General features: G+C 34.8%; 5 protein-coding genes across 6 annotated transcripts; 1 reads left to right on the top strand and 4 right to left on the bottom strand.

The window, feature by feature from the left end:
- Positions 1–8: 8 nt before the first annotated feature.
- Positions 9–1,818, bottom strand: LOC109583913 (uncharacterized). Its single transcript, XM_019999430.1, has 3 exons — positions 1,496–1,818; positions 835–925; positions 9–774 (listed from the first exon to the last, which is right to left on the bottom strand). The coding sequence occupies exons 1-3, from the start codon at positions 1,690–1,692 to the stop codon at positions 10–12; spliced, it is 1,053 nt and encodes a 350-aa protein (XP_019854989.1). The 5' UTR covers positions 1,693–1,818; the 3' UTR covers position 9.
- A 930-nt stretch (positions 1,819–2,748) lies between these two features.
- LOC100635741 (uncharacterized) lies at positions 2,749–10,011 on the bottom strand. Of its 2 annotated transcripts, XM_019999442.1 has the most exons (23): positions 9,800–10,011; positions 9,720–9,750; positions 9,555–9,671; positions 8,131–8,251; positions 7,724–7,789; positions 7,580–7,645; positions 7,245–7,395; positions 7,122–7,161; positions 6,918–7,068; positions 6,761–6,871; positions 6,586–6,632; positions 6,319–6,529; positions 5,738–5,796; positions 5,522–5,693; positions 5,216–5,350; positions 5,077–5,127; positions 4,607–4,903; positions 4,357–4,479; positions 3,991–4,108; positions 3,777–3,927; positions 3,544–3,606; positions 3,364–3,490; positions 2,749–2,972 (listed from the first exon to the last, which is right to left on the bottom strand). In XM_019999442.1, exons 1-23 carry the CDS (start codon positions 9,870–9,872, stop codon positions 2,832–2,834), a joined length of 2,622 nt encoding a protein of 873 aa, XP_019855001.1. In that variant the 5' UTR covers positions 9,873–10,011; the 3' UTR covers positions 2,749–2,831. The 2 variants fall into 2 exon arrangements, with proteins under 2 accessions (XP_019855001.1, XP_019855002.1); XM_019999443.1 differs by lacking the exon at positions 2,749–2,972 and having other exon boundaries at positions 3,383–3,504.
- Positions 10,012–10,113: 102 nt separating this feature from the next.
- LOC100634738 (tetraspanin-14-like) lies at positions 10,114–12,668 on the bottom strand. The gene is made up of 7 exons (XM_003388293.3): positions 12,491–12,668; positions 11,871–12,062; positions 11,671–11,745; positions 11,502–11,597; positions 11,334–11,444; positions 10,623–10,679; positions 10,114–10,447 (listed from the first exon to the last, which is right to left on the bottom strand). Exons 1-7 carry the CDS (start codon positions 12,572–12,574, stop codon positions 10,205–10,207), a joined length of 858 nt encoding a protein of 285 aa, XP_003388341.1. The 5' UTR covers positions 12,575–12,668; the 3' UTR covers positions 10,114–10,204.
- A 28-nt stretch (positions 12,669–12,696) lies between these two features.
- On the top strand, positions 12,697–15,098 carry LOC100635615 (protein TSSC1-like). The gene is made up of 8 exons (XM_003388300.3): positions 12,697–12,785; positions 12,834–12,917; positions 12,974–13,050; positions 13,103–13,285; positions 13,562–13,798; positions 14,072–14,306; positions 14,352–14,425; positions 14,806–15,098. The coding sequence occupies exons 1-8, from the start codon at positions 12,744–12,746 to the stop codon at positions 14,972–14,974; spliced, it is 1,101 nt and encodes a 366-aa protein (XP_003388348.1). The 5' UTR covers positions 12,697–12,743; the 3' UTR covers positions 14,975–15,098.
- Positions 15,099–15,112: 14 nt separating this feature from the next.
- LOC109583917 (uncharacterized) lies at positions 15,113–16,900 on the bottom strand. The gene is made up of 7 exons (XM_019999435.1): positions 16,837–16,900; positions 16,659–16,781; positions 16,489–16,605; positions 16,245–16,343; positions 16,124–16,192; positions 16,026–16,076; positions 15,113–15,828 (listed from the first exon to the last, which is right to left on the bottom strand). Exons 1-7 carry the CDS (start codon positions 16,889–16,891, stop codon positions 15,215–15,217), a joined length of 1,128 nt encoding a protein of 375 aa, XP_019854994.1. The 5' UTR covers positions 16,892–16,900; the 3' UTR covers positions 15,113–15,214.
- Positions 16,901–16,916: the final 16 nt, after the last annotated feature.

Raw genomic sequence — 16,916 nt, 5'->3', positions numbered from 1 at the left:
ACATTGTACTCACTCATTAAGTCTTGAAGTTAATTCCCCACTGGCATTAAGATCAAACCATCCAATGTCCTGGTGAAGAACAGCACGATAGTAAGCTAACCTAATCTTATACACTTGTCTCTCACAGGCCAGTTGCATTGTAGAGATTTGAAGAAAGGCCAATATAAAGGTAGCAACTACTATTATACCATATAAATATAATTGCCAGAATACGCCATCTCCAACGCTCCCATCTCCATTGAAGAAAACATCATTAGAGAGACAGCGTGCTTCTTCATTGAAATCTCTAAACTGAACTTCGAGACAACGCGAACAAGCATTGGTTGTCACTTGAAACATGTAATCATTATCAGTTGCTAGCCTCCGGAGGACTTCAAATGGAGAATCAAGGTCATCAATACTGTCATTAGCATAAGAAATTATAACACAACTGAGACCGGTGAGTATCGAATCTGATAGACCAGCTCCAAATCCACTTGCATTATTGAACTCCATCAGCAATGCCTGGTTCATAACTAAACCAGGGGTGACTGTCCTATTCTCTATAGCTTCAGAGAGACTAAGATTAAGATTCTGGAACAAATAGCTATTATAAGTATTATAATAGTTAACACGAATGGTCTCAAACACGGTCCTGGAGGAATCATGGTAGGCAAATAAGTTGGTGAGATCACCAAACAGATACATAGCACCTGGTAGAGCAGCACCATGCAGCATGGCAAAGATGAAACTTAGAATAATGAGAACCATGTCAAACTTGGTAGCATATCGAAACTATGAAGGAAAGAGAGGGTACAATAAAGTTTGACATGTGTACATGTACTCAGTGCTTACCAACTTGTAAACTGGAACGGGTTTCGGTTTGTTTGGATCCACTTCAACTTCTTCGTCTTTCTCCCAAAACTTCCAAGCACTCTTCTTCTTCCTACATGACACCGTACATGCATAATACATCAACTAATCAACAGCACTTCATACATGTACATGTACATATACATGTACAATGACCTCAGTGAAATAAAATGTACTCACAAATACACAAAGCAGGCCACAGCTGCATCAATAGCAACACGAATACATGACATGCAATTTTTAAATTAAAAATGTATGCACGTAATGACATAAAGTAAACACAGTTTTATTGCCATACAAATGAATGTATCAATTACCATGTACTTAAACTTTTATTACACATTATAAACACTTGTAAAATTGTACATAATTTATTATTTGTTAATTTATACTGAAACAGTAAACTTTTGACCAAACTCTAAATCAAAAGCCCACACATAATTTACACAGTGCAATTGGTTATACCTACTATGTAAACTTAAGTATTTACAGGTTCAATAAATATGTATATAAGCTTTCTAAGGAAACAGAAAAGCACCTCAGGCATCATTAACTTTTAAGCTTTAATTAAATTTAAATTAAATGAGTCCACCATTTTTCACTCTAAGCATAATTACGGAGAAGAGGAACCATAGGAACTCACTTTCCACGAGTTTCTACGACAGGGTCCCGGTCCTCAAATGTATCTGTGACATGTACAGTCTTGGACGGTTCATTAATCTCTTTGAGAGGTATGGTGTCGCTAGTGGAAGGATAGACGGTCATCTTTTTCGCTGATCTGCGAGGAGAATCGTCTAGCCCTCCATTGGCCTCCACCGCTGGAGGTTCCTCTAAGGACATCTCGCGCTACAAAGAGAAGTTCGAATGGAAAGCACAAAAATACAACCCTTTTCTTTCAGAGTAAACGAAAAGGTCCAAAGGAATGAGATAATGATTGAGAAGGAAAGAATCGGTCTTTTATATAAATTTGTGTATCAGTCGTGCACGTGTAATCTTCATGACGTCATATCATTAATCTTCTTATAATCGTCTCTTTTCATATCATGTCATTCTTCTTCTTTTAATTTATAATACAAGTACATTGAAACTTGAACTAAGTCTAAAATGCATTACTTTTAATAAAAGAAGCATGGATTCAAGCTAGGTGCACTGTACAATTCAAATTTAAGTAAACATTTTCAAACAAGCAACACCTAAATGATCTGAAGTGAATTGATAGACAAGCTTTGTTTGAATGGACCTTTAGGCAAGAATACTACATGTAGTACACCGTATTGATAACAATGCCCATATAAAAGTATAGCATGGTCAATATTGATTTGTTAGAGTATGCATGGCTAATGTCAGTAATGTGGGTATCAAGGTTTCTAAAATACACCTTGTTTGTCACTCACTGTTACTAAAAATAATGTCACTAGTACATTACATCATCGTAAATGTCAGATAATAAAGCCTTTATGATAATAGTCTTTAAGTCTACAAGGTCAAATACTTCGTTGGCACTCAATCAATTTGTGGTTGAATTATTGCTTTTGTTACTAAAAATAACTCTGAACCTTACATCATCACCATTCTTGAGGTGTTACCATATAAGGAAATGAGTAAGTATAAATAGAAATCTAACAATAAATTCACTTTATTCAAGATACTTTGTTGGCATTCAATCAACTTGTGGTTGAACTATTGCTATTGTTACTAAAAATAGCACTGAACCTTACATCATTACCATTCATGAGATATTACCATATAAGGAAATGAGTAAGTATAAATAGAAATGTAACAATAAATTCACTTTATTTATTGTTTTGAGGGATTAAAAGTTCACCAGAGGGGGAATACAAGCAGCCAATTAAAAGCAAACCTGTCTGGACCCAATGGGTTTGTGGTTGAACTCAATTAATTACAAATCCACAAGGAATTATAAGAATTTTAAGAATAAAGGTGAATTGATTGAAGAAATTAAACAAAAGAATTATAATCTACATCTCTTTCTCATCGTCTTGGTCTTTATTGGTCAGTTTTTGCGCCATTAGTGGCCTAAGAGCAGAGCTCAAGCTATGAAACAGGCGTGGGAAGAGGATCTCTTGTCCAACTAGTAACTGTTTCATCCTTTCTCTCTCCTAGCAAAGAGCAATATACCATCATATTACAGTAACACAACACTAGTATAATTGCCATTACAACCTTCATAGCATAATAGCAGGGTTGTGGCAATGGGAGAGACACAAGTATATACACATATGTAGAGCCTCTACACAAGTAACACAACAGACACTTTGATACAAGAAAGTTTGTCTGTTTTACAGAGGTGTCCTTTATGTGGAGGTTATATTATACAGTAAGGAATGTAATTGGTTAGTCTGGTACACTACAGGGCAGGTGCTATCTGTGTCTGCTTTAGATCATACAGAATTGGTATACCGCAATGACTGCATGATACATGTATAGGTACTGTCAGTTTTAGAAAGTGTCTGTTTAAGAGAGGTCGTACATTAATGTGCATAGCTATACCTTTGGGGCAGCAAAGCAAGCAGGACAGTTTTCAGGTATCACTGGTAGAGAGACCTGCTTGGCAAATTGATCCAAGTCCCTTTCCCTGACATACACAAAAGGTCGAATAACTCTTAGATCTCCTTCCCTAAATGATTAGAACTACTTCATTCATTAATCTTGAAGGTGCTAGGGCCTCACTTGACTGTATAGTGAGCTTTCATAGTACGTAGATACCCATTATGAAATACAGCCATGAGGAAACTATGAGAAAAAATAACTAGAATAACCTCATTTGCTAAGAATTAAAATTAAACATGAAATATATCACAAACAAAAAAAAACATGCTAAAAACTACATTACTTAGTCTCATATAAGTACATGTACATGTACATTGTAATGTTGCAAGTAATGTACAAGTGAACCCTAATACCTTTCTGAGAGGTCGTCCAGATGTTGTCCAAAGGCTAACACATTGTATCCTTCTCTTCTAGCAGCAGAATAGAGCCTCCCTCTCTTCATTCTAGAGCAAAAGCTACATATGGAATCCAGCTCTGTTTGAGCTGCAGCTTGATCTATGATGGCTGAAGGAGAGGAGGAGGAAGAGAAAAAAAATAAAGATTTTAATATTTAAATGTATTAATTACACTGCTCTTCGTAAAAGTATGGTACTCCAAGACATGCCAAATAAGGAATGAGTGGGCGGGGATTGTAGGCAGAGCTTTTAGGATCGACAGTAACTGCACCGAGTGAAAACAAAATACCCTAAAAATAAAAAAAAATAATAATAATAATAATATTATTATTATTATTATACAACAGAAAAAAAAGAAAAAGAAAAGAAAAGCCTACACTAAAACATACAATCATTAAAATACAGTAAGCAGTTAAATGAGCCCATCAACAGAAGGAGGCATTATTATTATTATTATTATTATTATTATTATTATTATTATTATTATTATTATTATTATTATTATTATTATTATTATTATTATTATTATTATTATTACTTTTGATTTAGCGATGAATTGATACTGATTGAGAGTGTGTAGTAGAGAGAGTGAGTCCTTACCACCTGATAGACACACTAACACTCTATCACCATCTCTGATCATATCATACTCTTGTAACGCCTATCAGTGAGAAATCAGATCAATGAATCAGGAATCAAATCAAAAATATCAAGAATGAAAACCAGAAATGAAATCAATACATTAGGAATCAAATCAAAATGAATCAAAATGAGGTCAGTATAACTACCTCCATTGTTGGTTTGAATATATTCTTTGGTGGATGGTGGAATTTAACAGGATTCTCTTTATTACAATGTTCATCTTTTCCAGTCTCCTCTTCCTCCTTTTTCTCTTCTTCTCCATTCATCTGCTGCCTGCTATCAAAACCATACTTCTTTGGTGTGAAGGGAGCCTGTGCCGTTGGTGTGGGTGGAGCTTCACTGCTCAAACATTCCAGAGCTTCACTAGGCAGCAAAAACCATCTCAGCCTCTCAGCATCTTCTAATAAAAACTGACGCTGATCAGCTAATGACTTAATTGACGCCTAGAGAAAAAGGAACTTAGAATGTGGTTCAAATATCATATCATATACACATGTAACACAAGGTCAAAATATTGTACATGTACGTCATGAATGGTAGCTTCACTTCTTAGACTGTACTATACTGTATGTGGCATGTAAGGCATCAAGAACAGTTGACATACGTGAGCACTTACTTTCTTTTTATCAATTGAACTAAACAGTTCTTCAGCAATCTTCAACGTCTCCTGTAAAGAATAAAAATGCAAGTCAACATTGTTGTTAATCAACATACATGTACATGTACATGCGCATGTACTGTTGTTAATGACTAACAGTATAATCTGGTGCTGTGGGTTTAGCTGGAGGATTGGGTTGATGAGGGAATATAAAAGACGAGAGCCACTTCCTCTCAGAGTCAAAGTGATAAGAATGGTACCAGAATGAGCCGGAACCAGGATCAAACTGATACTAAATGCAATGATAAAATCAGTGTTAAGACCAGTGTTAAGGTCAGTGTTAAGATCAGTTCTAAGATCAGTGTTAAGATCAGTTTTAATATCATTGTTAATATCATTAAGATTAAATGAAAAATATAAAGGGACAATCTCATTCTAGCATAGAATGGATGGCTTTTTTTACCTGTGGGAGGAGCTTCCAGCCACACCTAGCAACCAACTCAATTGCCTTGACGACAAATTCAATCGAGTCCCATCCCATAAAATAAGAAAAAGAGAGACGAACCATCCCCGGGCGGAGTACCTCCCTCTCGGAGAACTCTTTGTATTGCACATGAGGCTGATCACTCCGTCGACTGCAACAAGACATAAGCCACACCCAAAAACCACACCCACTCACCTATCCTGCATTATTAAAGCTTCGTATTGTTCAGCAAGACCATCGATTCCAAGAAGTGACTAGAAATAAAAATAAATGAAACAACATAAATACCTTAAGGTTACTTTTAAATGCGGGTACTATTAATTGCGAATTTTGCGTTTCGGTCAAAAATTGCAATTATTAATACGTGCAATTATTAATAATGACATCATGATGCCATATAACTATTAGTAATAATTACTTAATCGCAATTTTTAATACCAGCAAAATCTACCTTGTGCTAAAATCACAAAATTTAGTACCCGCAATTAAAAGTCACTCTAAGGTACACGTTTGTCCTGTAAAAGATTTAAACTGATAAAGGAAAAGGTTATTAAAGTTACTTAAAAGACCAGACAATTATCCATTATTACAATTTCTATACATGTACTAATGTTGTGTATAAATTTTGAGCTCATTCCAATCAAAATTAGAACTTTTACAATTTTTAAAAGTTGCTGACAATAACCATACACGTAATAATAACAATAATCAAACAATTTACTAATAATTTACTAACAATTTACTAATAATTTACTAATAATTTACTAATAATTTACTTGAGCATAAGGCCCCGAGCAAGAACAGCCTCCCCTAGCTTGTATTCCAAACAGGTCTGACAGGAGCGAACACACATAATTATGATGCAAGTATTTCCCCGACTGGGGATGAAGGAAAAGGAGAGAGAATACAGGTAGGCGTGGAACTGAGGCCGGGTCCGGACCAAGGACGAATAATCCAGGAACCGACTTCCATTTATCATACACATATCTACATAAATGTACAAGAGAGTATATAATTAGTTAAAAAATAAAAAAAAAACATACAAAGAGATTTCTTCCTCTTTTCTTAGTATATTTTCAACTCCCACACTCTACAATTAAAATAATAATTGTAAAAAATTTAAAGCCTATTATTATGAATTTTTTAATAATAATAATAATAATAATAATAAGAATAAGAATAAGAATAAGAATACTAATAATAATAATAATAAAGTACCATTTTTAATTGCATGGCCAGTCCGGCCCTTATGGACCCTACTATATTAGGAGTACCTCCTTCCTCTCTCGTCTCTATGTTCCTAAAATAATGATGACCTTTCGGAGTGACCTTGAAAAAAATTAATAAAATAAACAAACACTATTCAATCACGTACAAAAAACACAGTCCCTCCCCCACACTGATGAGGGACAGGATTCTTGAAAAGGTTCTTTTTAGCGACAAGTACCCCTGGACTATCGACCCCACCTATAAACTTGTGCATTGAGAAATACACTGCATCTTTGTAAGCGAACGATGCTTCACTACTGTGAATGAAATGACTCCATGAAAATGTTATTACCATCAAGAGTAAATGTACCTTGTAATGACGGGGTTCATGTCAATTTTGATGTAAGGAGCTATAGTAAAAAATAAAAATATAAAAAAATTATAACTAATATGAAAATTATGAAAAATTATACTTAAAATTTGCTTGACTCACCTCCAGTGGCGTAGTCCCAGAAGACCAAGCCTCCATAGCGATGAACCAGGCATGACACAGCCACAGTATCGGTAATGACTCCTGTTAGATTAGATACTGCACTGAAGGCTCCTATCAGACTAATACTAGTATCATTAGTAGCACTGTACTCCTATTGAGAGAGAGAGAGAGAGAGGAGAAAATGAAGATAGATAATTGATACAGTATAGCTGCTCTAAAGGTTAGATTTTGCATATTTATAGTCATTCATCAAAATAAAACTATTGAGTAAATGGTCAAAATTTTAGCCTTCCAAATTTACCAGCTATTATGGAGTAGAATTAACGGTTGCATACTTTAAGTTTGTTCTCTAAATCTGATAGATCAATGTGACCATTCTTGTCTTCTTTTATCCACACAATCTACACAATAAATTACAGCAACACAATAATAATAATAATCCATGACAGGTATAATGATTATACAACTGGGCCACTCACTTTTGCTCCAATCTCTCTCCAAGGTAACAGGTTTGAATGATGCTCAAACGGTCCAACCAAAACAACCTATATATACATATACATGTACATGCACATGTATAAGAAATAAAAATTATATTAATATTACTTGTAGTCACAAAGATATACTGTCTATCTGGAAATTTTTACTGTGATTTAAATTTTACTGAATTAGAATTTTGCAAAAAATTAGATCACTCATATAATTATATGCCACATTCAATAATACATGACACAGTCTTAATTAGTAAAATTAAATCACAGCACAATTTTAAAACACAAAAAAAATTTCTACCATACTAATTTCCTGATCTACAGTATTTGAATTTGAAAGTAGCATACCAGCTAGGATACAACAATACAGTGCACATGTACTATAGTTCACTAACAGGTGGTGATGGGCAATTGAGTGAATGTATTAGCTTATGGACAGCTCCAGTGCAACCACTACCAGCAAATAAGACACAATCATCTCTTGTTGAAGCATTAACAGCATTTCTAATGATATCACTGCAATGGAGGAAGAGAGAGAGATAACAGTTGTACTGATCAGCCAGTATATTTTTTTAATGGCCGTAACTTGAAAATTTGGAAGTCAGAATCGGCTCAAACATTCTATACACCATAAGTACATCAATATGTATCAGCAAATGTAATAAAAATTTGGGGTGATTTTGGAGCCATTTTTGGGATAAAAAACAATGGGCAGGTAATTTTCAGATTTTGGCTCATTCTTTAAAATGGCCGTAACTTGAAAATTTGAAGTCGGAATCAGCTCAAACTTTCTACATAGCATAAGTACATCAATATGCATCAGAAAATGTAATAAAAATTGGGGTTGATTTTGGAGTTATTTTTTGGAAAAAACCATGGGCTATAATACAGGGTAATTTTCAGATTTTGGCTCATTCTTTAAAATGGCCGTAACTTGAAAATTTGAAGTCGGAATCGGCTCAAACTTTCTACATAGCATAAGTACATCAATATGCATCAGAAAATGTAATAAAAATTGGGGGTGATTTCGGAGCCATTTTTTGGAAAAAACCATGGGCTATAGTACAGGCTAATTTTCAGATTTTGGCTCATTCTTTAAAATGGCCGTAACTTGAAAATTTGAAGTCGGAATCGGCTCAAACTTTCTACATAGCATAAGTACATCAATATGCATCAGAAAATGTAATAAAAATTGGGGGTAATTTCGGAGCCATTTTTTGGAAAAAACCATGGGCTATAGTACAGGCTAATTTTCAGATTTTGGTTCATTCTTTAAAATGGCCGTAACTTGAAAATTTGAAGTCGGAATCGGCTCAAACTTTCTACATAGCATAAGTACATCAATATGCATCAGAAAATGTAATAAAAATTGGGGTTGATTTTGGAGTTATTTTTTGGAAAAAACCATGGGCTATAATACAGGGTAATTTTCAGATTTTGGCTCATTCTTTAAAATGGCCGTAACTTGAAAATTTGAAGTCGGAATCGGCTCAAACTTTCTACATAGCATAAGTACATCAATATGCATCAGAAAATGTAATAAAAATTGGGGTTGATTTTGGAGCCATTTTTTGGAAAAAACCATGGGCTATAGTACAGGGTAATTTTCAGATTTTGGCTCATTCTTTAAAATGGCCATAACTTGAAAATTTAAAGTCGGAATTGGCTCAAACTTTCTACACAGCATAAGTACATCAATATGTATCAGAAAATGTAATAAAAATTTGGGGTAATTTTGAAGCCATTTTTTGGAAAAAAACCATGGGCTATAGCACAGGGTATTTTCAGATTTTTGCTCATTTAAAAAAACTCATCATACCGTGCTTCGTCTCTATAAAAGGTCGTCTGTCTTGAACAAAACGATGAGGTGGTGTGTGTGTTTGAGTATGTACTCAGAACCTCTTTCTCAATCCAATCCTCTATCGATCGAAGGGATCTGTTGGTTGCTATGGTGACAAAAAGAAGTGGGAGGGGCCAGACTTACCTACCAGAAGCTGTATAATCAGTGTATATTACTAGGAAAAAAATTTTAAAAATAAAACAATTTTAATGGAATCTTTTTACTCTTTCTCTCGCCAAATGGACCACCAGAAACTGTACTGTAGCCAATTTGATCTTTTTCTATGTTCTCCATCATAAATTAATAATTTTTATAAGTACTAATAATTATTAATAACTAATCCCGGATGAGGCCACGTGGCACAATGACAATAAATAATTAATAACAGAAATAATAATAATAATAATAATAATAATAATAATAATAATAATAATAATAATAATAATGATAATAATAATAATAATAATAATAATAATAATAATAATGATAATAATAATAATAATAATAATGATAATAATAATAGCACTGCTTATTTAACTCATGTATAATAATACTTATTTTATGTCAAAAGTAACTAAAAACAGAACATTACTGTAACCCCATGCACTGCCCCACACGTCCTCTCCCAATCAAAGTTTCGCCACATCCTTTGAGAACCGTTTGTTTCGGTTCTCTCTCTCTTTGAGGAGTTTTAGCGCCTTTTGCTCCTTGCGTACATCAATAGCGAGTCCAGCAGTAAGCATAATGTTGATGAGTTGGAACACAAGGAGGCCTATGCCCACTCCAGCTATGTAGTAGAGGTATCGCTGAATGAAGTTCTCAAGACCAACGATGCAACCCTCGGTGTATATCTCTTGAAGGTATCTGTCACTCTGTAAGAGGAGGAAGAGAGAGAGTGTGTAAGAGATATGTATATATAAAGATATCATAAGGTATAAAGGGAGAGGATTAGAATTAAGCGAATCAAGTTACAGGAGAGAAAGAGAGAGAGTGATTAAAAATCAAAGAGAGAGAGAGAGATGGGAGAAAATCAGAGAGGTAACACACGTCATTTTGAAGACGTCTGTATCCACACTGAGTATTAATAACTTCATCATTGTTATTCTAAAAATAAAGTGATTAGAATTATTACTGTATATAGTACAAGGAAGATATCACATGTCATCAATTACACATTCCATACATGTAATCATCCATTAAAAAGGAACTAAAGACTACTCATAGTAGCCATACAGGCACTGTACATGCACTACTAAAATAAAAATAATGATAATAATAAGAAAGAGATACTCATTCAATCAATATCTTATGATGAATTAACAGGAAATGCTAAATACACTATAAAAAACACAAACAGCAACAAAATGCTTTCAATATAATAAATATATTTTTTGAACACAAAAAATGTCTTTATGCAATATAGCTACATGTATGTATTACATTATATCAAGAAAATGAAGAGTTATAGCTAATGATAGCATGCAAAGATCATAATAATAATAATAAAATAAATTAGCAATGATAATAATGATAATGGTAATGCTGTTTCAGTGTAGTGATTGCTACATTCCTTCATTCCTTGTTGACACATCAGATGATGATGACTCAAAATATTCATTAACCGATCAATATATCATGCCAAAAATAGTAACACACAACATACAATAAATGATAACAATTAATCCACAAATGTAGATGTATTGTACATGTACAAGTACATGTACAAGTACATGTATGTGTGACTATTATTATACTCACCATAATGCAACAGGAAAACGGGACACTACACCGCTGATATGCAATACTACTGCAATTAAAGTAGGCATTTCTCTGCCAGTCGTTAGGCCCATTGATACCACAGCACTGCAACTGGAGAAAAGAAAAAAGGGAAGGTTTGAGCTTTAATTAGAATATCCCGAGACTTACGGAAGTCTGTACAAGGTCAATTAGACTCTGGAGGTCGGCGTCATCATAGTAACGAACGATTGGTTGCTCTAGTTGCTCAGCAAATTGATTCTTAGCCTAAAGAGAGAGAGAGAAGGGGGGGAAGAAGATAATGAGGTTTGATTGATAGAGTGGTTAACTTGAAACACACATTGTCGTATTGGAAGTAAATGTAGACTGCAATACCAATCTCAATGATAACAATGACAGTTAGAACAATGGCATACTAGAAATGAAAAGGAGGGAGAGAGAGAGAGAGAGAGAGAGAGAGAGAGATCAAAAAATATAAAAGGAATTTAAGAGCCAAAAATAATAATATATAATAATAATAACAATAACGTCACTCCTCACTATAACAAGTAGAAGGAATATTTCTCTCAAGGCACCCAGACAGCCGCAGAATCCAAGAATGAACATGATCCCACCCAAACAAATAAGGATAATACTTGGACTGGAGAGAAGGCTACCGACACCAATCTCATTGAGAGTACCAATCTCTACCTGAGCAAATATACCGGCAGCAAGCAGGGCACAACCAAGCAGCTGGAGAAGAGAAGCAAGAAAAGAGAATATAATTATACATACACAATATGAATGACAATATATATATATTTCAATTGAAGAGTCACATTCCGGTTATTTTCAGTATTTTTGAGTAGTTATTCAAAAATAACTAGCAATGACTACTCAAACTCAATGAAAATACGGAAGTATCCTGAATGTGACTCTTCAATTCTACACCATGACAAAGCAGGGGGTATAGGCACAGTAGGACACTCTCCTCTAATTATTATCTACTCTTGACAATATAAATACACAGTTTAATAGATCTAGGAGTTTAGTCTCCTGTATTTAGTCTAGGTCTCCCTAAACCCCATTTTTAGCCTCATATTTAGCCTAGGTCTCTCTAAGTCTCCTATTTTTAGGCTAGATTGGTCTCCTAAAATTTATTTCTAACACTATCAACTTACCCAGACCAAGAAGTTCATTATAAAGAGAAAGAACTTTATGAATAAGTTCCCCCAACCGAAATCAGAGTCATCCCCGTACGCCATGATCCTTCTCTGTCGTATCACAGGACACCTGACACTAAACAGACACACCAAAATAGGACCAAAGAATGACTGGATGAACTTGAACTGTGTAACTGAGGAATCTAAGAAAACAAAGAGGCGTGGTTTGCCGTATAATATCTAATATGATATCTATTTAGAAGGATTCAAAATGGCGGAAAGGGTGCCTGTTATTTATGGTCTAGAATTTCAAGTGAGTCTCCAATCTCCCTTCATCTCTCATTCTCTCTCTGCCTCTTAGAGTCGTGCCTTGACGTCCCGCGTTGGAGAAACCGAGAGAATACAGTTCCTGTGTGGTACGCAAACTATTAGGAACGAGAATCAAGTAAAACAAATGAGCCACGCCCATTTATATTAATTTCCCCCCCCTCACTCTCTCAGATTCATTTGGTAGATTACGATGAAGAGACGACAATTCTAAACAAACTGGTCTACCCGTACTCCGAAGGGGAGATATGGTAACGGTAGCAACGCTATTCCTTTCACACCTACATGTACATGTATTTTTAGGAACATTACATGTAGTGCAGCTGATAAGGACCTCGTTGCTGTGACAACAGGGAAGATCGACAAAGAGGGGCAATACGTGAGACGTGCTAATCTAATCCGATTGGACGGAGGTACACCTGATGAGACTGACGTGGGAACTGTGAGATCACTAGGGGAACTCCCTTCAATGGATGGAGTCCAATGGTAACGATACAAGAGGACTTTATGCTGTTGCTTTGGAGTGTTGAAAAGTTTGAAAAAATGAGCCTTAGCAATACCTTTTTGTATTTTAAAATTGGGAAAGTGGCTACACATGTACTATACTTGTATAACATAAGTGCTTTTTGCAAGCTTAGATGGATTTTTGAAATTAGCAATCCTTGCTTTGCTTTTGATCCCATTACAGTACACTGTAACATTAACATCTTTAATTTCATTATAAAACCTTCCCCTCTCTCTCTCTCTCTCTCCTCTCTCCAGTACATCATGGCACCCAGCTGGTGGATCACACAATCAGTTGGTGGTAGTGAATGACAAAGCTAACGTTAGTCTTTGGTCCGTTGATACCGATACTCCGCAAGAGACCAGTAAAGTACAGCTGGACTCAAGAGGGCGGCTCAATTACTCGTCAATCTCGTGGAACTCTCATCACAACTACAGCACAGTGCTGGTTACTGCTGACTCGGCACTTTATTCTTGGGATATGAGAACTAAAAAGTGAGAGAGAGAGAGGGGGAGAGAGACAGAGACAGAGAGAGACAGAGAAAGGCAAAGAGAAAGCTACTTGTAGGTCAGAAATGGGTAGCTAATACTTTGTATGGTTATAAATATCATTAATTTTTTCTACATACATGTAATATAAACATTAAAAATAATTTTATTGGTAAACTACAAAGTGTCTATAGTACATGTACATGTACACTGTATGTAGAGTGATGACAAGAGTGGATGATAATACATAATAATTTGATATTAATTTCTCTCATTTAGAACTCATCAGTTATTGGATCATCACCACGGTCCCTGTATAAGGGACATTGACTCAAACCCAAACCGACCCTACTACTTCCTATCCTGCGGCGATGACTGCACCACTCAGTTCTGGGACTGGAGGAAACTTCAAGGACCTCTAGTCACGAGACGAGACCACTCCCATTGGGTGTGGTCGGCACAGTACAACCTCTCGTATGATCAACTGGTACTCAGTGGGTCTAGTGATAGTCAGGTGAGCCCCGCCCATAACCACACCTATTTTATGGTTATTAAACAGGTTTTGTTGACTAGAGTGGCTAGTGTTGCATCCGAACCATTGAAGCATCTTGATGATGAAGATGAGCCAGCACTGTATGTACATGTATTTAGTATTGTACAAAAATGTATTTAAATGTTACTGCATGTATTTAGATTAGTTTCATGGTGGGTTTGCAATATTTTTCATGTGTTGTATAATGCAATGGAATGGTAAATATAAAAGTACAGTAGGGGTCTATTTTTACATTAAACGGCAGTTTAAGTTGCAAGAAAATATTCTGAACCCACTTTTAGACCTACATGTACACACACACACACACACACACACAATAGCTGATAGTGTACATGTGTACTTTGAATCTTCATACATGTATGTACATGCATTCACAATACAATATACTATGCAGTAGTTATGCATCATTCAAATGACATGAATATATATTAATAATTCTCATTCTTTTCTTCCTTTCCAGTCCTCCAACAGATAATGTGATATCAGTATACGAGGAGCACGAGGACAGTGTGTATAATGTTAAATGGAGTACCACTGATGCTTGGGTATTTGCATCACTGAGCTATGATGGGAGACTAGTCATCAATCATGTACCAACCAACGAGAAATATGCCATATTGACTGCTTGAGTGTATAACAACAATATAATAATAATAATAATAATAATGTGTAGATTAATATAGTAATGACGATTTGAATTTGATATTTATGCTATTAATAATGTATTTTAACCCCACACTGGAACATGATTTAGAAAAGAGCTGAGATTTAGCATAGATATTAGCAAGATTTGCTAAAAAATAAAATAAAATTCAAAGAAACTATACAGTACAGCAAGGTGAATCTAATATAAAATTTAGATTTTCTTATCATTCCACAAAAACCAATCTGTCTTTAATATGCTCATAATAAGGTAAAGAAGAACAAGTTTCTTCATGTTGTTCGTCTAGTCTGAGTATCATTAGTGTATTATAGGTCTTGAGTGATTCTATTAGTATCATTACTCCATCAGTTTCAATGTTAGTATGGTGGAGAGAAAGTCCATTGAGTGTGTTGTTAGTGAGTAAAAGTTCAGCCAGTGACTGCGCACAAGCTGAAGTGATGCCAGGATTGTAACCAAGATCTAAGGATTGAAGTGTTTTATTATATTGTAGTGATTGTGCTAGTGCAATGACTCCATCATCACTCATTGAACCATGAGTTAGTTGTAGAATTATTAATGATTTGTTGGTTGATAGTTGAGAAGAGAATGAGAGGACATCATCACGTAATAATGAGGAGTAGTATATAGCAAGTTGATTTATTGTTCCTCTCTCCAATACAGTTGGTATTAGGACCTGTATACTGTCAGATGATGAGAGTTGGAGTATAATGCTTGTATGTTCCTCCTTCAGTTTACTGATTACCTCCTTACATTGATCTACTGATGGACTAGTGAGTTGTACATCATCCTGACTCCACTCCACCTTTCCATCCTCTTGTACTAATAATAAACACACAACTAGTCAGTTAATGCAAGTATTCATTGAAATTAAAATAATAAACTATTGCTCACACACACATGCACACACGCACACGCACACACACACACACATAAACTGATGATGCAGTGGGTTATGTTGTATCATTACGATTACAATGCATATACAATAGCAAATTTGAATATTGTAATTGACTCACAATTTACTGTTAGTGATTTATCATCAGGTTTCATTTCAATGTCTTTATTACCTGTATGATTATTAATACAATAAATATTCATTTATTTGTTCAAGTACTTGATATGACATCATCAGATGATTCATCTTTAATTGTCTCTGATGTCTCTTCAACTGGTACTTGTAATCCTTATAATAAAATAAATATTAAATTCATTTGTATTTAATGTATTATACATACTCTTGCTGTTATTGTCTTCAAGTTTCAGTTTCAGTTGTTCTATTTCTTGTAGTCTAGTCTCTGAAAGTTCCTTCAATGATGTTAACTCTTTCTCAGTATCTGTAGAAATTTAATTTGTAACTTAATTCGCACATACTATACACACACAGTAATGTAAGCAAGATTATCCTCTTTATAATAAATTCCTCTTCATTGATACATATGTACATAAATAAAGCCTCCCCATTACCAGTTACTTTCTTACCAATCATCTTTTCATCTTTTTGTTCCATGGTAGCCTTTAAGTCCTCAATCTCCATTGTCTTTCTTCTACTAAGTGCATATTGTGTCTCTAACTTCTTATTCAATTCATCAACAGACTCTATATAGTGTACATCATTAGATCAATACTCACTCTCATTAGTTGACCTATACCTGTTGGTAATATATGTATATGTTCTTTCTCTTGTTTTGTTTGTAATTTCATTTCAAGTTCTTGTACTTGTTTCTCCTTCTCAGCTAACTGTTGCTTCATTGACAATAGATCTCTCTCCATGTCTATGAGCATATAAACCACATTAAGAGGTTGAATATTACACAGGTTACTGTATACCTTCATAATTATTAACCGTCTTTTTGGTAGGTTGCTCAATTTCTTTACTTGTCATTGCTGATAATACCTTTAATAATATT

The sequence above is a fragment of the Amphimedon queenslandica genome, unplaced genomic scaffold (genome assembly GCF_000090795.2).
Source record: "Amphimedon queenslandica unplaced genomic scaffold, v1.1 AMPQUscaffold_13268, whole genome shotgun sequence".
NCBI classification, from domain to species: domain Eukaryota; kingdom Metazoa; phylum Porifera; class Demospongiae; order Haplosclerida; family Niphatidae; genus Amphimedon; species Amphimedon queenslandica.
Note: the sequence above shows the minus strand (reverse complement) of the source record. Positions and strands in the feature narration are given on the sequence as shown.